This window comes from Varroa destructor, unplaced genomic scaffold (genome assembly GCF_002443255.2).
Source record: "Varroa destructor unplaced genomic scaffold, Vdes_3.0 BEIS01000003.1, whole genome shotgun sequence".
In the NCBI taxonomy this organism is placed as follows: Eukaryota; Metazoa; Arthropoda; class Arachnida; order Mesostigmata; family Varroidae; genus Varroa; species Varroa destructor.
This window is the reverse complement of record NW_019211456.1, coordinates 11,745,446-11,767,046: the sequence shown is the minus strand read 5'-3', so window position 1 is coordinate 11,767,046 and position 21,601 is coordinate 11,745,446. Positions and strand designations below refer to the sequence as shown.

Sequence of the window (21,601 nt, the reverse complement as noted above, 5' to 3'; positions counted from 1 at the left end):
TAACCGCCTTAAGGACAAACTCTACCGGTTAATTTCTGCAACAAATCTCCGTGAAAAAGACTCGTTTTGCAGGGCCTGCTACATAGAAACAAACACATACATATGAATAAACGATCGTCAGGTAAATTGCTGACGAAAATTCAAACGATACATCTAGCATGGTGCCGTTAAGGAAATTTTAAACTTAGGACAAATGTACATGTAGTACGTATACATTTACGCACACGTACAGAGATGTCCGCTGCCATCCAAGAAGACAGACCATTAGACAGCCGTCTGATATAGGAAACGCACAGACTTATCGGTCCTAACGTGTTCTCAATTACCTTTTTTTGGTCGTTTATATCTGTGGTGGCCTATATCTCATAAACAGGTTCGAGCCGGCCAAGGAAAGCAGGGCGTAACGTATAGCGAGGGCATGCTAAAGTAATCACAGAAGTCGAAGTAGACAAACAACCTTCCTAGGATATATAACATATGTAGCTCCCGGAGCGCTCTGGAAAATCTTAAGCTTTAGTTCGGTTTTACCGTTAGGAATTACGCCAGTCGTCTGACAACTTTCAGCTAGGTTCGCCAACCCAGATCGCAAGCGGGGCAACTTCTAGTTGTATTTGTTAGTTAATCGCTAGCTACTAAAAACCTGGAAATAGTCTGCTTCCTTACCGTCATCATCAAGCCAGCTTCCAATCGACAGTCGATGGTTCTATATCGTGCCCCATCGACAACAGTGTGAAAATTTCTTCCAGTAGTTTTTCTATCTATTACGACGTTTACAAGCTGGCATCAGAAGAAGCATGTACCAGAACCGCTACACGTCAGCACCAGTAGCATATTTTGGTTGCGTATTTTTATTTGTCTTTACTATATTAGGACAGAATTCGATCGATTTGGCAGACACTGGGAGGAGATACAATGATTTGCCATTTCGGTATCTGACGCTTGTGCTTAATGATCGACTGAAGAGAGAACAATTCAAGGGCAGCCTGCGTAATATTTACTACCAACACTAAAGTTAAATAGAACTAAATCGCCAATGATATCTGTACCTATAAGACGTCTATACAACGGATGGTTGCGATCATCACTAGTCAGTTGGACAGTTAATATAAAGTTAATAGAACTTAACTCTAACTAAATCATTAATTTTATAGTGTTTCGTTCATTGCTAACCGTTTACGTCGATCAACTATTAACTAGAAACGAGAAAAAAGTGATACAACTATATTTTCAGTGTTTCCATTGTGTTTCCATGTTCCATCCAACATTTCTAACTGTTTTCCGTTTTGCAAATACGTAGTGAACTTACCCGCAACAGCAAAGCATTGTTATTTTTCAATGTCACAAGCATGTAAATTGGTGATTACCACCCAATCTACATCGCCTGCGGTGAAATTCGCAGGACACAAACGATGCTTGAACCTGACAATCGTTTATGGGATTACTCCGAAAGTACGAAAGTTCGCAAACAGCACGAGAAAGGAGGCACGATCGCACTTGACACAATGGCCGCCTGCAAGAGGGAGCGCACTAACGGCGTTTGTCAAACATTTAACACAAACAAAAGTTTAATAAACCGAGCAAATTAAACAAGGTCCCACTGTTTCCACCAAGTGACTTGAGCGCTTTCAGTACTGCCTTCTATTTTTCAGCTGTAGAAAATATGATTGTTATAGCCAAAAATGTGCCTCGAACAATTATTCTTCGCTGATAAATATACTAAATTTCCGAAAGCTTGTACGCACTGAAATGAGCTACTAGCACGTTTTGTTTATCCTCTAGAAGTCGTGCATGGCAATACGTCCCGCACGGAATTGCGATGATTATAATGATGGTAATGATACCGGTATGTACGGCGCGTTATTGTTGAACGCTGAGAGAGACACGTTACTAAGGATAGGATTTCTAGTTCGTATGTTAAATGAAAACAAAATTGGCTAGATCGCTTGTCACAACCTTCTATGTGCCTTACTACATGGGGCGCGGGGCTGCCGACCGGTCTGAGCTAACCCTGGTGTCCCGTGCGGTTACGCCAAAAATTGTGATGTTCACTGCAGCAACTATGGCTATTGATACTGCTGTTGATGTTGACGGCGATGGCTAACGATGGGGTGTTCGAGGGGTGGCGGCTATGGAGGGGGCGTTCGGTGGATTGGTGGCAGTTAGACCGCGTGTTATGTATGTCGGGGCCTGTTGTAGCTGCAGCTGCTGGTAGCGCATACGACGAGGCCATCACCATTAGTTCTGCCGTCTATTACTACCACTGCTGCTGCTGCTACTACGGCTACACTGCGTGCTACACCTGATGACGGTGGGCAGAAGACGTACAGTTCACGCACAGATTCAGACCGAGTCCGACCGGTGAGCAAATGAGTATAGACGCACGGTCACGTCAAAGTGGTGCGAAGAACGAGAAGAAGACGAGAGGGAAGAGAATCAAACGCGACCAATCAGCAGCAACAATAACGTCAAAGGGGACAACAGCAGCTATAGCTGTCGTGTCGACCACACACATGACCATGCAACTTGCGTGCAGTAAAGCAATAAACCCAACGGAGTACGACGGCGAAATCTTGTTCAGCGTCACTAAGATGCAGCAGATAGAAGACAACGGCAAGCCCACCCCCGTTATGCGCGGCTGCAGCGGTACTATACCACAACCACCATTAGAAGCAGGGGTGTCAACGGCGGCAGAGTTCTTTTTCTTCCAGCGCTTCATAAGACCACCCCGTTTGACGTTCGATTTGTGTCACCACTCGGCAAAATCTCTTTCCCCCGCACCTTCTCCAGCAAGACCAAGAAGGACTTCAACGTTTCTTTCTGAGGCTGAGACAACCCGTGTTCCACTTGAACGTGAGCCATACTGACCCCCTCACCAATGCCGCCTTACCCAAATGGGTATGTAAACCAGCTCATGCATGCGTGCTTCGTGTGTGTTGATGGTCGAAAAATTGAGAGAGGAGAAAAACGCGGGACAAAGAGGAAACATCAGGAAACGGGAGAGGGAACTAGATATACTGATTAATGCGGTGAAGTCTTATGAAGACAAACCATGGCCATGGTATCAGCACAGACGCTACATCTGCGGGGTTTCATGCGGTGCGCGCCTAAATGCCGTTCGCGGATATCTAGCTACGAGAATCAGCAACTTGTTACGTTCGATGATTTATGACAATTCGTACATTTTAAGCTTAAGCAAGATAGAATACCGCAATAGAAAGACAGAATGAAGATTGAGTTTGTTGCGTTGATGCCTTTGGTCGTGAAGAAAACAGACAACGCCACGCTACCTTCCGACAGCTTCCAATAGGAAACCTGTCTAAATCGCATACATGGAAACTACCCCAGCCCGTATCGGCCTTCAAAAAGGTTCTGAGCAAAACAAAGATGCACTTCAGGGAGAACAGCGCTTGACTTTATAGCATCTTGTGAGACGATAAGTGGAAGGAAGGGAGCGTTTAAGCCTTAGGTACTGATGTCGGTAGAGCTTTATATTTTGTTATTTAGTCCGTAAGCTAACTGAAGATACAAAATAGCTAGCCTCACTGTTTGACTGGGCTGGTCTACATAATCTACCAAACTTTTTATTCCGAGTTATAATTTAGACCTCGCTGAACAGAAGGGCTATCTAGTACTATAATAATTCGGAACTGGTTTTTATAGTAGGTTTCCAAACATGTGCGGCCGCATGGTCTAGCGCTTCGATGAGTCAGACAAAAACGAGACTCTTTGTACCTGTAAGGTTGGTTGCCAAGTAGATCTGGCTTTACTGGTTAAACTTTTGGAAAATTATTCTATTTTTCGCTTATTTGAGCAACTGTAGTCTAATCATCCTCAAGGAGTATCTACTACGTGTTGATACCCTATTAAATTTTTTAAGTTAGCCTCTTTTGAAAGAAGTCTTTGAAGAAGAACATGCTAAATTTAACGTTAGCTTATGTTGTTACAATCGGCTTTAGAGAATTTAATAATCACGAACAAAAATTATATGCCGTCAGAGACAGATATTTCGCCTTCTACTAAGTATTTTAGGTTAGTAAAGAACGGAACACCACTGTCGTTTTATTTAGGCACAATGTAATGTAACAAATCTGTTTTGAGTGCTTTCTGGTGTTAAAGGAGGTTGTTATTTAGCTTGAGCGTTAATCAAGCCTGGCTTCCTTTTAGATGAGTAGTTACAGTAGGTTGTACTACTACGGTTGAGTAGGTGTTGAGTTAAAAAATAAAATATATAGCTATGAGAAATATCTCCTACAACATATATTGCAATATAAACATTGAGACAAAATACCTGTTACGGTTTTGCGTAATGTTAAAAACTATGCTCACCCTGTGCTGGAACACCGAGTCTCTTACTTCGAGTCAAATAAGCTCACGTGCCATTTCTCGCTGACTTCGGCTAGGCATAAATAAATCTCCTCGTGTGTATGGGTTTATATGAGCACACGTACAGAGATTTCGAAATCCCTTATTACAATTCAGTTTAATTTTGTGTATTCCATCCCAAACAAGAACCAGTAATGTATCTGCAAAACAAACTAAATCGACATCTTCGTCCCCCTGATAACCAATCACTCTGCATTTTTTCAATTTCTTCAATTCAAGAAGAGAACTTTTCTGCGGGGCTACGTTTGCCATCTCTAATCACCGTAGCAAAACAGTGTGACGAACCACGTAATCGGTGTGTGTATCGTCTTGGTATGGCGCAATTGCGTAACCGCCACATTTCACATTAATTAATGTAATATTAGTCGTACTTACGAGTGTTTGTAATTGACACGAACAGTCTTTGAGGAATAATGGACGGTGTGTATTAGCGGGCTCGTTTTGCACTTCGGACGGCGCTGAAACGAGACGCACGAGTGATAAGGACCGAACCCTTGTTGGTCCTGCGTTGGTCCGAACAGTTGGTCTTGCATCTCCATAACAGGGTACGAGATTTCCCGATACTCGCTAATCATGCCTTGACTAGTTATTTCTCGTAAGTGTTTGTGATCGATAGGTCAATCCTGAATTCGGCGTCTAAACAGTCCATATCCACCGTAAACATATGCGTGACATGCGTCGTTAAGGCATTAAAAACTGTCGTAAATTTCAAAAAGCTAGACAGCTTTTGATAATACTCAAGCAAACGAGGTGGTGGCACGATTCATTTTTGCCATTTCTACGCGTCGACATATGCTGTCCGCTTACGGAGATAACTCGAATGAATATTTCCATTGCCATCATAATCGTGCTATTATATACATATGTGGTGTGGTAGTACGTCATTACACAAGATCTCTGTTCAGCCGCCGGCTTCAGCTGTCGACAGTAGCCTAAAGAACATCGATGGGTGCCACAGGCACGGTAAACATCGATGGACTAAGAAAAGAACTTCTATTACAGCGGGCACGCGAAAATGATCTGTGTTCTAGTCGTAGTTCTGTCTCAGCTCGTGATCCTTTCGTCTACTTGACATGCGAGAGAAATGATAATTTAGCACAATGACAGCATGACGGTGTGATGGTGCTATGTGGAGTACAATGTCGTCTGCTACGTTGACACGATGTCCATTACGGTTAAATTGCGAAAAGTATAGTGTAGTGTAGTCGCTAGCTTACCATTCGTTCTCACGTGGCATGGAGCTAACATGCTATATAGCATCGTCGTCGGCAAGAGCCGTCGGCAGACGCAAATAAATAGCGGTCCGTGTTATTCGAGCATACGGATCGTGCCAAGGTTCAGTCCGGAGCACATATTAATGTATACAGCTATGGTTAATTAAAAAAAAACCATCATGGAAATCATATAGTGGACCGATCGGTAATTTCCAAAGGCATCCAATGGACCTGATGAGGACCACGATCTTCGAGTGAGATTTCGTTAACGAACCAAAAGATTTTTCCGGCACGTTGGTCATCTATGCTGTCCATTAAATGCTTGATCGAGTGGTTAAATCATGATCATGTTGACCGCATGCAACAATAGCTGCTACCAAATTAACTATGTAGGCAATTAGCGTAATTACCGCGACGGCACACGTTGAAAAATTGATTCGGGATCTATCGGCGTTTAACAGAACTATTAAGAGCTTTACTTTTCGAGGCCGGCGACTCGTGTTCTGCAACGTTGTAAATGAACGAATCTTCACATTGCGACCGAAAGCTTGCGGACGCTGCTCAAATAATCAAAATAGGTAACTTGAATATGGAAATGAAAATAAGGTTCACCCAAAATGAAAAACTTACTAACTTACCATAGCATGCCAATGGCATCTAGAAGTAGACACCCCAGTTTAGCACCTGAGATTGAGTAGACAATGATTCTATGATGATACACAATGAAGTCACAACAGGAAATCGTTTCAGCAACGACAAATGTGTCTTCGCCAATATTCAGTAGTGACGAGGTAATCATCAAATGGGTAGTATTTTTAAGAATCCAAATTAAACAGCGTCAGGTTTGTATATTGTAGCACACACGAGTATGAACAATGCCTACCAAGAGGGTGAGACCATCCACCAAGGTGAACTATTAGGGGACCTAGTTGAGTTCTTTCGTAATAATGTCCAAATTTCTTGGTGATTTCCCTCATTTTTATTAATCGACAAAATCATCGTTATCAATGAAGTACGCTGACTTTCTGACTTATTGCCCATACCAGGTTCAGCTATGTGTATATATCTCGATGGGTTGGGGCGGCTTGCCCTGTAATCCATCTACCTAAAAAAAGAATACCAGAGTTCGCTCAGACGTTTGCGACACTTCTTATAACATATAGGTGAAGAACAGTTAGATCACATCTTGCCGTTTGCGCATATAGGTTGATTTGAAACGGAACCGTGACAACCTGAACGTCTTTATGCTGGCTATATTCTACACAGATCTCGAGCACTGCAGGACGTGAAGTTCCGAGACGCCTGTCATTACTATCTTGGACGTGTATAGACCGACCGCCGCTGTTTGACGTCGATGAGGTGCCGCTAAATCCCATAGCTGATGTAAATTTTTCGTCGAGAAATAGAAGACATTGAATCATACACGCGTACTTTCTGAACCGGGTGAATCCAATACAATGAGGTCTGCTCGTTTCAAACCATTAGATACTACTCTACTTCTTTCCGCACCAACGTGACGCCAATGGATAGATGAGACAAAAACAATATTTGAAAATACCATATGTTCCGAATAGCGGTTTATAAAATCCATATTGAGAAATAATTACACCTTCTATATTTTACTCCCAACTAAGTTGTGTTTGTCTATCTAGCTATCGAAAAAAGCTATTAATAGTAAAATTATTACTACTTTGATTACCTATTAACTTATAGCACCTGATGGCCAATTGAGAGACAACCATCTAAAGCAAATGCTTAACGGCAATAGCGAACATAGAACTCGAATGGGTACATTATGTACCAGGGTATTTTGAATCTAAATAGTATTTTAATCTATTTCATCGGCTTGTAGGTCGTATACGTACTTGACGTGTTGCCCCAAACGGATCGGCAATGTGTAACGAGCAATCAATCAGACATGAATATAATTTTCATTTGGATTTTACTGCTTTTTCGGCATTCTGCACGCCGCTAGTAACTGGAAGCCATTAATCCATACTACTGTCAAATCGTTTATTATGGATACCAGCGGATATTGTTTAGGCTTTTCGCAGGTGATAATCGAAACGAAAAGTTACGGATCAGCTGTTGCCATCTAACAGACATGTACTAGCATATATACACAAGTAGCACATAGTATCTGATAGGCAAACATGTAGAAACACACCTAAACAGGTCATGTTGTCTGTACTGCTTCGTCTTACTGTTCATACAACAGAAAGAGAACTACTACGAAAAATCTTACGTAGTACCCTTTGAAAGCTAACTAGGCTAGCCGCCGGCTAATAACGTAAGCGTATCCCTGGCGTCCCTTTTTTTGCATAGATAATAGACGACTAGCCGTATACTAAAGCTAGATACAATGTGTTGTTATGTAGTATTGTCTTGTTCTTAGATTCTTTCTCTCTTGACAGCTTGCTCAGAGGAAATGACGCGCACATACAGTCCAGCATCTGTCAAATATATGTGTACGTGTGAATGGTTCTAGAGAGTTATAGCTATTTTTATCATATCCTTTTCGTATTTGTCACAAAGGTTGAATGGCACGATCACAGAGCCGACACGCATCCATGCTTCATTGATTATCACTGGTTGTCGCTAAAGCGACAACAGGCATTTATAAGGTACGAAAAGCTTTGACCTTCGTCCACATGAAATGCCAACGTTCTATGATTTTTTTTTGGCAGAGATCAGTGGACGCGGTAGTGTAGTTGCTATCTCTGCTGCTCTGTTGACAAGCAAACAAATACCCAACATAACAGCGAGGCCCAGCCCCATCAACAGGAACAAAAAGTACCCATGAACTAACTCTATCGAAATCGTCCCCAAAAAGTGTCTCCTCTAAGCAAAGCTAATCTGGCCTTACCTACCAAAAGAAACCGATTTCTTCCGGTACTACACTGTTCGTGGCAGCATTGTTTTGCTCTGTTGTATGAAGGTCATGAGTAGCGATCGTGATACTGATTAGAATACATCTGCCTTACTTTATCGCCCATAATTAGTTCCTTTTCTCGGTTATTTCGACTTCGTTCGATCGCGTATCGTTATTCATAACGCACGGGCTGCAAGATGATGATAGTGCCGAAGGTGTTTGCACCATTTCTCATGACAGTTTGCCCCCCCCGCACGCCCACGACAATTTTAACTAAGTGGAGCGGAACAATTCACAAAAGAAATCGGCTAGCTGGCCACCTTTCACGCACCCGAAATTTAGCGTTGTCAACCTGTATCCTTTTAACACTAACAGTAATAGCGTATGTGAATATTGAGAAAACAGAGAAGCTTCGTATGAAGCTAGGCATATAATAGTATGATTTTCAATAATTACAAGTCCACATTTCATTATAGCAGAACTCAATAGAAAGACATGTGGGAACGATTGTCGAGAAGGGTATCGAAAGTACCGCTTGCTGCCGTCCCACGCACCCGTCGTAGGAGATCAAATACAAGGTAAAATGATGCCATTCAAGCAATACGATAACGTAAAGCAAGGGATTTCTTCTAACGTCCTAGATACAATTCTTGATCATCAACAAACGAGCCGTCGAAAAGTGAAAGCCATCAAATACGCGTTGGTCAAATATTTCGAGAAGAAGCTTTATTTACTGCTTGTTCAAATACAATAGCTTGATGACTTCGTTTATTTCATAAATTGTCTGGATGATGGAAGTTCAGACAGCCACTTTTAACTTTACCAATTATGCCCGACCATATTTCAACTGTCGCCATTTTCACAATTCCTGGCTTCGCTTGTCCAATAACGCGACAGACGTAGGGCATTGTACGGCCGTTCAAGTACGTCGTTAGACCGTTATTTACCACCAGTAAATAACTGTTTTCTATACAACGATTATAGTATATAGATAAAGATGCCTGCATACGTTGTCGATAGCTAGTGCTAGTTATACAGCGTTAAACGAACTAAAAAAGCTGGGTGATCGCTTATGATTTCAACGAAAAACGGCAGATGGCCATCCAAAAATCCATACGGTGCTACTTTATTTTTGTTTTATATCGCATATGGCGGCACTTCGGGAAACGTGTTGACACGATGGCGGCTTCGAATTGATTTGATCAATTATTTAACGTAATGAAAAAACGTCACTTCAATTTCTACATGTATTGTGTTGTCTTATGGCTGTGCCTGCCACGCTTAAACATCTGTTACCACAGCGGTGATCGATTCGTTGAAGAAGCTGATCTGATAAAGGCGAAAAGTGGAAAAAACGTACCACGCCTGAACCAGATGATTTTCAAATCGTAAGCCCTTCATGTGATCGATTGAGCTCCTACTTATAATAAAACCTAGCCGCTTTTAGTGCGGTACTGCCGTTGTCAATTCAACATAAATCTATTACTATTCCGTTTCAGATTGGCTCAAATTGTTTTTCGTTGACAATTTCATATGCCATAGATCAGGAAGTAGAGCCAACTTATCCTGACCGACTTTGACGTTCATCATGAAAAGATGTTCTGCCGGATCTGTACAATACACTGTGATACACATATGGATAGATCAACGTGTTATACTGATCCCATGCCCTACAAGTTGTCGTATATGCAAAGGATTCGTAAGGTATAATTTGGGGTTCCGTTCTAATCGCATGCATACAGCTTTTGTTTCCCATCATGTTCTTTCTTAATCATAGTTTCGGCATTTTGCAGAAATTATGACGATGCTCATGAGTCTTCCTACAACACCTAGATCGGAACCAGCTGAGTCTTGCTAACATTAACGGTCCCATTAAGCCGATATAAGGTATTGTTAGCATTATGTTACGTAGTAGCGAGTTTCTGTTCGTCGTACATAAAGCTGCGTATGAATGAACGCCGTTCGAAGTGGCTACAGTTACCGAACCGATCCAAGTTAGACGTCCTAAGAGTAGTTGTACGTTACTAGGAGGTAAACGCTAGTTCTAAACCATTTATTTGTGCATTACCTGTAGTGTATATTATCAGCACACCCACAGAACCGTCATCTCACATATAATCGAGTCGACCCTAGCACCCTACAGAACAATCTACGAATTCGTATGAAAGAGATTCTGTTCAACTAACCTATCCAACAATTCAGAGGGCATAGAAACTGTAATCAAATGATGTGATCCAACTTGAATGCTATGTTATTACGTATGATAATAGTTTCTTTGGCATTTACCTTGTTTTCATACCGCTGTCCAAATAAATACTACCTACTATATTTGTAAGTAATTCAGAAATCGTCTGAACGGCTTAAAATGATTAGAAATAGGTTATACGCGGCTATATCCTACATACAAGTGGATGCGGTCGTAATGGTCGACTGAGGTGGCACAGTGAAATCTTTTTTACTTTCGTTATGGGTATATATATATATATATATATATATATATATATATATAGTTTTACATAGTACATTTGCGATTAGAGACTAATTTATTTCTAAAACATTGTCTATGATTATATCGAAAATGTATATACGACTGATAGTGAACGCTGTTATGATTCAAGGGCACTACATTGACTCTAAGATCCAGATGAACCAACTCTAGTAAATTTAAATCGCTGGCATATCTCCCCTTTCCTTAAAAGTATTACGTATTCGTTTCGGCCTTGGAAATGCCCAGCATCAGCGAAAAAGTGCATGCTTCCGCAAAACGGAACTCTTGAAAACCTCACCGCACTTGATGTTCTAGAGTAATATACCAGGGACCTATGACCGTGCTCTGCCAGATCGGTACGAGACTTATCCTATACAAAACAGATTAATATCGACCTCTTCACAAGTCGTAAATTACCGTTTGCGAAATAGGTTCGATTTGGAAGCTGAATTTGGAACACTAATCCCGTCTTTAGAAAGATCAATTTAACACTTGCGCTTGTTGTAGCAACAGTTGGCGTACATCAATCGAGTTGTCGTATTTTAGTAAACGGAAAAGGACATCCACTTCAACTGAAGTAACTGTTTAGAAAAAAATCTCGGTGTTATGCCCATCAGTATTCAAAATCGGCGCTCACTACTGAAACGTAACTCAATTACATAGGATAGATTGGTATGTATCAAATTCGATCACAAGTAGCGTAAATACGATAAACTGAGCCTAACCAAGAAATTTGCTGGAAAAGGTAAATTACTATATTTTCTACCTTAAACTTTTGAAGCTGACCTATTTCGCAAAATCTCACATAATATCTCTTTAAAAATTTGATATTCATTTATATAATAGGATATGGTTGATACCGATCGGGCAGGACAAGATCATTTGACAACAGGTAAAGGCCTTGTAGACAGAATCCTTGTATACGCTATACAGTTAAGGACACTAAACGAAAACATATGTCTGCCTTGCAATCCAATTTAGTTCGGACTCCACAAAAATGTCATCAAGTGCCTGAATAAGATACGTAATTTTTCATGGGTTCAAATAAAATTTTTTCAACGATAGTTTTTCGGTTACGCTCAGGTACTTTGTAGGAGAAACGTGTCTAAAAACGTTACCACCTGCAGGAAACTAAGCGGTATTTTAGTCGTCCTTAGGCGTTTAGGAGAAGCTAAACTAGTAATTATAGAAATAGACTAAACGATTACGCGAATAAACAACTGATCATAAATAACTATATCCAATATAAAATATATTTTCTTTTTACAATGGCTTTTCAAGGAGCTTCAGTAGTCTACAGGAGTTAAATCACCAATGTTTTGCCCAAAACTGACCTTTTCATTATAAGAAGTCTCTTCGCTTCACGTGGCTCGAGTTATATTTTTAATATTGTTGAGTATACTGTATTGATGTATCGGTCCATCGCAGTCCATATTTGATAATTCCGCTAGAAGGCCGCGAATATCCTAAGACTGTCATGTATGAAAAAATTTTGCCAGTGCTCACCGAAGTTCAATGCTCCAACCAACTGTGTGTTACATACATATATATGTATGTATGTATGTATGTATGTATGTATGCACGGTGAATAAAAAATGAAAGTCATCAGAATTATTCGACTGTAATTCAAGCATGATAATTTTTATAGTTATTGTTAGCGTAAGATGTATTTCGCGCCTCCGCAATTCTATGAAGCATCAGAAAGGCACGACAGACGACACAAGGATACTTGCTTGATGACGTTTTTTTCTTTGACGGGGAGTGAAGGGCACGGCACGGCACGGCACGCGCTATACAAGACCGACGGTGAGGGATAGAAACAACGTCTGTATTCATTTTGCTCACCCATTGTGAAATGATTAACAAAAAAATATATTTTGTGTTGCTGTTGTGTGTTCTGATGTGTTTACGTTAAACGTGTAGCTAGGGCTGAATAACAGTAGTGAACTGCTGGGGTGGATACAACTGTTATTACTACAATGCTACCGCGGAGTCGCAATGATTCGGTATTGCTGGAAACAGTTCACCGGGCGTCGTTCCGACCCAGCCTTCGCTGGGGCAGATCAGTGATTCCGGTTAGTCAGAGTGGAACGTTTCCGATCATATATTTTGTTAAAGCGATTTAATACAGCTGATGAAGTCGTCCATTATGCAATCTGTGGTTTCAACCTGAGATTTGGTAACGTATATGGTGATGCATATATGTATGCGATGAAACCAGTCTTTCGGGCAACGAGCAATAATATCTGCCCAATTAACTGTCAATCTAATTGGATAAGGTGATTGACGCACACGGCTACTTTTAGGGTCGGGCCTAATACTTTCGATAATGTTGGGCTGTAAGATAAGTTTCACTTGGTTGAACGTTCTGTATTTTTTGAGCAGTGCTTAATGGTCAATAATGTATAAAAATAACTTTCTTTATTCACACATACACAATACACAACTTTTAGAAATAATAAAATGCAACCTAATGTTGATAAAAACATTATAAAGGCCATCAATTCTTCTACGCATCGTGGTATAACACTCTCTAATACTCGGAACTCTTTCTTTCTAACGTTAAGTACCACCTGCACAGAATACTTGTTGATACTACACTGAATCATATACACCAAAATATCAACTTGACAACAGTAATATTCAGTCACCTGGCTATGTATGTCCTACCCGTAAGTGTTCGTTATCACGCGTCAGGCTTCCGTAACCTTATCTTTCTTTACAACTTGCCCTTGCACCAGGTCATGCGCAACGTACACGTGTGCTAGTCAGGAAAAACTTGCGTAGCGTTTAAGTGCTCCTTGAGATTTTCGTATTGCAGCACACGAGGTACGTGACCGAATAAGCCGATCAGAGGACTGTTCGTTTTTACGGACATTAACCACTGCGGAGTGGGTCCACCGTATGGGGCATCGGAAGCCGGGCAAACTTTCGCAAAATTAGACGTCATCGGACAATTACACAACGCAGCGGAAGGGCTTCGCCTCTATTCCGGAAAAAGGGAAGGCTTTCGTTGCGCTCATACTGTTGGTAACAATGGTCATGTTGACAATTGATAAATCTCAAAGTATACGTCCAGCAGCAATACGCTAACGATCGTTCAATGTTGCTCTAGCACACAACGGATGCGAGGTTGCGTTGCCTTAGAACCGATCCACATTTTAACAGCTTTAACGGAACCAAGTAAAAGCTAGAGTCAAGCACCGAAGGCTGACAGGCATCGACGGAGGGCTAGCACGTCTTCATGTAACTCTATCATTTCTTATGTCAAATGGTCATGAACCTACGGTCGATTCTGGAAGAAGGTCAAAAAAAAAAGGTCTCTCGTCCCCCTAGTAACCGGGTTACTGGCACAGTTTTGTCAAAAAAAGCAGACCATGTCTGTATCGGAATCTGGGGAAGAACGAATATGTATTTTGCCCGTGCTTACATTCTGGTAGGACAGGCGGTGACGGCAGTGGTAGGCAATACGCTTGGAGGCCTATTCCCATACCTTTTTAAACAAAGCATGCCTAGTGGGCGGCTGCTACTGTCGGATTGTCCGCAGGAAGCAACCATAGCTGGCAGATAGATGGAGAGCGGCGTTTCTAAAAACCTCTCATTAGGATCGCATGCATTATGTACAACTGGCCAGACAGTTATACATAATGCGCTATATTATTTTATATTGTACATTATACATAATAATTACGCTAAGCTTCTGTGGCGTGTCTCAGGCGTAAGGTTCCGCAAAGGTGGAGTACACAACCCTTCGTCCGCATCTCAGCAGCCAAAATGCTAAGCACTAACTAAAACGTGCAATGAGCTAATGATAGCCATACTGGGATAGTGATTCAGCTGGGCCATCAAACGTTTTCATGTGCTTATTTCTCAGTATGGCTGGAGGGTTCAGATAGAACTCCTCAAAATAATTAGGTTACATATGTAGCAGAGAAACAAACGGCAGTATGTGTTTGTTTACCCGAACTTTTTAACAGCGTATTGGGATGGCTAGGTGAGACAGAGCTAAAAACATGCAAATCGAGAGGAACAAAAATATTATTATATTATAATTGTCGTAACATATTAAATGTAAGTGAAACATGGTGACTGTAAAGCTATTTCGCAGCGTGTGACCCCAATAAGCACAATTCTCAGAAACTCAGTGTCCGGCACATTAAGACACTAACGTACGTTGCAAGATACCTAGTCGCAATGATCTGATCAGTTAAGCTATTACGAAAAATGATCGATTCGAAAACATACTGGTACTTACTGGACTTAACCAGTAAGTCAAAACTAGCATCATAATAAAACATCAGGTAGTGGAAAAAACACTAGCTGTAACTTCCGATGATATGAGACGCGTCGATAGCCTATTCGATATGGACTAAGTTAACATATAACTTAGTCCATGTCCACATGTTAACATATAACATGTATACTTAGAGCGCGTGGATAAAGAAAACAGCGGATTGAAAATGATGGAAAATAATTCAAATAATATTGGGTAAGTTCCCTAAATATACGAACAGCTTCGTGAGTACGCAGTTTTATATAGTATAGATACAATTTAATATGAAAGCCTGTAATATGTAATAATCGTACGAGAAGTGCTCGTCCGTTGTGGACCCTTTTAGTATGAAGACATCGGAAAATCTCAAGGATTACCTATTCCCCCCGATTAAGCGAATGTTCCTGTATATAACAAATCATTTGCCATTCAACATTTTTTTTTAAATCGCCTTCAAATCGCCCATGTTAAACTGGATATGCTGTGTGCGAAATCATTTTTCTTCTACGGTCATGAAATATGCTCCCTTGCACGTTCTTTATGTTTCCTAGGAATTAGGACACAGTTTGTAGAGTTGTTCTCCTTTGAGACTCTCCAGCTCTTCGCTTCTTACGGCGCGGCGCGGAAGGGCACCTCCTACCAGGCGTCAGAGAAAAAGTCCAATGAATGTGCTTGTGAGTACGGTAAAAAGAAGATGGAAACAAAGGAACCCTTTTTTCATCTGCATATATAAAAAGAGCAATTTTTGAAGAAATAAAGGAAAGTAACTGAAGTTCACCAGTACGGTTGGAATTCGTTCCGTATGAATTTGTTGAATAGGGTGTGAGTAATGTACTTTTTCTCATTTATATTTTGTGCATGCCGCACGTGTTTGAAAATAAATAGCCGATAATTCGTTTCGAGGATGCCGCTGGCAAAAGCTACCGATAAGCATACATAATGGCGGGAAAAACATACAATGAATCAATTAAACTTACTAAAAATATAAACGATCTGGTTTTTTTTACAATACCTATTTAGTTACAAGGATTTACATCTACTCGGTCAGAAATTTGAAGTGTTGATTAGTAATTGAAGACAGAAAATACTGTATTTACCACCGGAAGTTTCGACTTCAGGGTCAGTTTTACGTATGCTTGTTATTTAAATTTCTCATGCACTAACCTATCTTCTTAATATGAACAAATATTATTTCCACACAGCAACATGCACAGTGCTTCTCTAAATAACTTCAAAAGTTTAACCTTCAGGATCGTATGTATCCCCACGGTGATAACAGCTCGAGGGCCGCTCTTTGGTTCAGTTCTCGAATTGGATATCCGTCAGTGAGAACCAATGCGAGGTTTCGCACGTTCAACAGGCGGCGACGTAAGCTGAGGACTGACTTTTAAGGCAGTGCAGAATTTGAGAGTTGATATTAAACTCTATGGACGATGGATTTCAGGTTTGAGACCGCTGTTCGAAGGTTCGAGCTAAGTTCCACAAGCTCTGGTAAATTCCGACGTTTGCCTCTTCCGGCAATTTTATGTCGACAATTAGTTCAGGCTTTATCTTTTTGCTGAATGTCAGTGCATAACGTTATTCTCCTTCAAATAGAAAGTACACATACAAACATGGAAAGTTCAGACACGTGTTTTTCCGTTACTATGCAACATAAAAACAACAATTTCATCAAAATTTTGTTTTGGTCTAAAAATGTGTCTCGTACGGTACGACCCATCTACTACTGCTAAGGCAGATTTAGCGAACGCAAGTATATGAGAACGGCCGTTAAAAATCAATGGCAGTGCTGATAGGGTTATCTATTTCGTGCTGTTTGTCGCTCTCGCATACTTGGCAAGAAATCTAGTTAATAATGGGACAATCATCTTGATTTATATTGCCGCAGTCGCCTAATTACATTTACTCATCTTCAGACTGTTAAAGAAATGCGTATGTACCCACAAAAGAGGCAAACGGATACATTCGTGTATAGGTTTAACTGTGAACTTTTTTTTCCTTTGGAGCTAAGAAGCACTTGCGAACTCAAGAAAGACAACAAACAGAAGCTAATTTTAGAGAGTTCAGTTGTGTCCTGAAGAAACATGACGCAGTGTTTGTTTAAAGTTTTTATGCGTCTTTCCGCTTGTTTAGTCGGCTTGGGCTTATGAAGCGACCAACTCAACTACGGATAGATAGAGCTTCCTATTTATTTGCTTGAAGCTGTAAAGTTCTTCCCCGCTTTACCGTTCATAGTTAAAAAAGCTTCCCCTTGAGCATGAGTTAAGTGCCTCGTCTTGAAAGGAGACCTTTTTTTGTTGTCGATGTCAGTGGAACAACCACAGTTGTTCCACTGACATCGATTAAGCATGATTCGACTAACCCCCCACCAACCTTTGGCATCAGTTTGGTCTTTATCCAACGACAACTACCCAGATATAAATGGTTTCAGCTACGCGGAGACCGGCTGTACTTAATCTTGACTCTCGAAAATTTGTAGAATCTGAGCTGTTAGCGACAGCGACTAACTAATCGAGGTACGAAGCGCAATAACAGGTGATTCGAAGATATTTTCCGTCGCCAGTTTAATAATTTCCTACGTCATGGCCACTATAGCAGCAGACAGACAGGCAAGGCAATCCGAGCCAGGTGCGGTCGGACAAGTCTACCGACTGTTATCTTACTTTTATCACACTGTACAGAAAGACTGATGGCCCTGCAGAGCATGGCCTAAAGCCTTAAAATAAAGGCTTTAGGCCATGTTGAATTGGTGGTCTGCTAGACAGAATGCGTTGCGGATCAGCTCATGAAAAATAATTTCAAAAGCGGCGAACGTTCGGATTCAAACGGCTTTACTATCCATAACACTACTCGGGCTCTGTGGGACAGATTAACGCCTCGAAAGTATGTACGTGGATCTCATGACCTCTGAATGAGCGAGGTACAGCCGAAAAGCCCAACCTCTACCGTGCATGAAACGAATATGGAGCTTTTCACACCACAGAGGGAAGAATAAAGTAGAAAAAAGGTAGAAGGACGCAAATAGTTGTCAGGAATGTTAGATCTTCAAAAGGCGTATAAAAATTGCGTTAGTAAGAAAAAGACTGTTCTTGGGCTTTTAAAGCCGATCAAATTGGTTAAGCAATTCGATGTTTAGCCAAACAGAAAAGTCAAATACGGCTTCTACCTATATCAAAATCTATATAATGAGGCGAATAAAAGGGCGTCCAAAATCAAGTGGTGAGCAGGGACTATAAACTAGCCGGCAAGATAACACTGGAAAAACCGGTAAAACAATTTATGTCCTCGAGGGAAAGTACTTGAGGGAACACGGTGTTCAAGTTTCAAGTGACGCTGTTAGACACCTCATAGACACGTGCTAAATGGTGTGCGTAAATCACTTGCTATTAAGGTCCTGACATCGATAAAGAACACAATGAGTTGGTTGCAGTGTTTGTTCCCTCAAGGCAGGCTGTGAAAGCGATGAATGGCAAAGATGTAACATGACAGCACGAACGATCGACAAGTGGTGTGCAGTACCGGCAGCGTAGCATGCGAAAAAGAAAACAAAGAAATTGCTACGAGAGTTTTCCTAGATAGAAATCTGAAATTTAGCTCTTATTGACTTTTAATAAACAAGTCCCAATAAGGCTATAGAAGACTCAAACAGAATTTTAGACGACGTAGCGGAGTCAATGACGAAATTAGGAAATACTCTGATGGCCACTGCTGGGCGCCTGGCGGTACCATCAGAGGCACAGGAAATTTATAGGGCAGAGGGATCAGCAGCTAAAGTAGATTACCACGCAAAAAATGACAACGCTAAATACGGACGACGTGCCTATTTTTCTGCGCCACGCATTCTTCCTTTGCATATATACAATATACAAGGTGGACTTGTTGTTTGTAGAGTTTTTGAAGAAGAAGTATTAGGCGATCATAATGCCTTCCGTGCACATAGCATGCAGCAAGCAGAGGTCCTTGCACAAGAAGACCACTGGCGTACCTACAAAAAGGAGGACCAGAGGAGGCTATAACATGTTAGGTTCATGAATATGTAGACCTGCAAAGTAAAGATGTACAGTGTCCTCTAGTAGAAATCTGCGAAACAAAGTTTCACAAGATGAATCGAAAATGGAAACCAAACTACTGGTGGAATATAGACATTGCTTAAAGTCCATCAATATCTAACTAAGCTAAAAGGAAACGAACGAATCAAAGTGGGCGACAACACTCCAAGAGACTACTGAAAATTATAGGCAACGAAAGCCGGTATTCAAAATAAAAGGTACAATAAGAATGCTGGAAAATTTTACCGTAAGAAATATGGGAACACACACGAAGTTGCTCTTATTGGCCATAGGGGAAAGAAGAAGTATATTCTGCCAGAAAAGAAGAAAATAAGGGTCTTAAAATACTTGTTCCCATCTCACCAACCTCTTGATCGAGCTGATGAAAAACGGAATTTTAAAATCAAAATAATGTATCAAAAAGAGTAGCTACAAGATCTCTCTGAGATGTTGCCGTAGTTGCCACATCTATCCTCAGCTCAGGCTGTTTTTAGGCAGAGTGAAAAAAGGTGAAGTGGTGCTTATCCCTTAAGAGTAAGAATTCTTAAAAAAGTTATAGAGGCTATAATATAGCAAAGGCTTAGAAACTTTACCGAAGAAAGGAGCTTTTCTGTCTGAAAGTCAGAATCGCTTGCGGAAACAGATTGGTAAGAAAAAATGTAGATTTCCTTACTCACTTTAAAGGGGGAAAGAATAAACCTGGTAAAAACGGCGAGATATTTGGACAACCATCGATCACGCAATCACGGGAGGATACCCCATCAAGCAAACTGTCACAAGAGTGACTAGAGTCCTCTTAGAAGTAGCCAGAATACTGCCAAACTAGCATGGCTTCCGAAAAACGAAAAAGGCGCTTGTTAGGCAGTAGTGAAGTCGATTTCGCCCCTTAGGCACCTGTCTGGACATTACCCGAACTCGTTGGATCACGGCCAAAACTAGTTAAAGGTGCCCAGCAAATTGTTGCGCTTAGGGTTGTCCAAGCCTACCACACGGTTAGCACAACCTCGGCGTTGGTCCTGACAGGCACTGTTTCGTAGGACCTAAGAGCCGAAGAAAAGCACATGTTCTGGTACGATACCACGGATGATGCGGAAGGCAAGGTTTTGAGAATGTTGCAAGAAGAGTGAAAAACAATATCTAATTTTGCTCCGAGAGCAGCAGTAACAGACATTATCCGTAACATACAAACCTAAATTGCATTTCTCGGTAGCGCATACAGATCCTCACGAGTCACGAAGTGTTTCAAACCTTCTCTCACGAAATCGATCAAAACCCATCGTACATTTATGTTTTCTGGATTGCAGGCTTGGAAGGTACGGCGCATAACAGGCCGGCGACCTGTAGACCTGACGAGACTAGAGAATAAAACATGAAGTAAGAAACTATCTCTAGTAAACTTGAGAAACTTGTCTCCAGGAAACGCTTTGTATCTATCATCACTCAATCATGAGAGTGTTGGGTGTGAGACACTGGCTCGAAATATCTTGAGTGAAAGAAAAGAGCTCGTAAGGTTACGGTTAAGCAACATGACGAATGATCCTTTATCAGGTTAGCTCATCTAGAGAGGTGGGAAATCTAACCAGGGTAATCCTGGTCTGATGATCCGGTGGGCAGATTTGTAGTAAACCTTTAGAGGGGGATTTAGAATTAATGAATAGTGGTCTCAACGGGAATAGGAATCATCCGCGAATCTAAACCCAACGTTCGGCCCCCATAAGGTTGATATTATGCTCTAGTGGTACTGACCCCACGTAAACTGTACTAAAACTCTCTACAAAACAGAAAAAGAATAAGCCAACTAAGAATTAGTTCCGTTGCACTTTTTATGTGCTTCAGGTCACAGCCAGCGACAAAAAGGAAAAATTATTTGGGACTTTCGATACTCAAAAAAGCAACAACAACTCTGCGCCAAAGGACCCATTTCTCTAACTATCTTGCCTTAGCTCCCTTGTCCGTTTGACATGTGTCCGCCTCTTAAATGCATTTTATGCAGTGAAAGAGAGAAAGGAATAGCAAAAGGCTTTTCACTTGCATTGCCACGCTGGCATAAAACAGCTTCGAACGCTTTCCTTAACTGCACTCGAGGTCGCGCCAGGGAGAGATTCAGATAGGCCATAGGAAATATCGTGCACGTAAAGAACGGGCAAAACAGTTATAGTGAGATGATCTGTTATTACTGTTTTGCTACCGTATAATGTTATGTTTATGTGGGATGAGTAATCATATACTCCGGTACCGTGTGACATATCCCCGTTTAGCGTCTCATTGAAGGTTTCGCTTAAACAATGGGAGGTCGTCATCATGTTTACAATGTCTCCATTA

The 21,601-nt window shown here is 41.1% G+C and overlaps 1 protein-coding gene and 2 long non-coding RNA genes across 9 annotated transcripts in view; 1 reads left to right on the top strand and 2 right to left on the bottom strand.

The window, feature by feature from the left end:
• Positions 1-21,601, top strand: part of LOC147756525 (uncharacterized) — a 60,288-nt gene that overhangs the window by 12,880 nt on the left and 25,807 nt on the right. The gene's annotated exons all lie outside the window — the stretch shown is intronic.
• Positions 1-21,601, bottom strand: part of LOC111247254 (uncharacterized) — a 218,675-nt gene that overhangs the window by 171,620 nt on the left and 25,454 nt on the right. Inside the window, exon 1 of one of the 7 annotated variants that reach the window (XM_022797948.2) lies at positions 4,759-5,062. The exons of 5 other annotated variants lie outside the window; for them this stretch is intronic. In XM_022797948.2, the coding sequence (XP_022653683.1) occupies positions 4,759-4,958 (200 nt within the window). In that variant the 5' untranslated portion in view covers positions 4,959-5,062. Of the gene's footprint in view, positions 1-1,306; positions 2,825-4,758; positions 5,063-21,601 lie in introns of those variants that run through there. One more of the 7 variants, XM_022797950.2, reaches the window with a different exon arrangement.
• LOC111247257 (uncharacterized) overlaps positions 9,238-21,601 on the bottom strand; it is a 29,399-nt gene continuing 17,035 nt past the window's right edge. Inside the window, exons 2-4 of the long non-coding RNA XR_002672046.2 lie at positions 20,469-20,634; positions 16,475-16,816; positions 9,238-15,866 (exon numbers count right to left, since the gene is read on the bottom strand). This is a non-coding gene — a long non-coding RNA (uncharacterized LOC111247257). The remainder of the gene's footprint in view (positions 15,867-16,474; positions 16,817-20,468; positions 20,635-21,601) is intronic.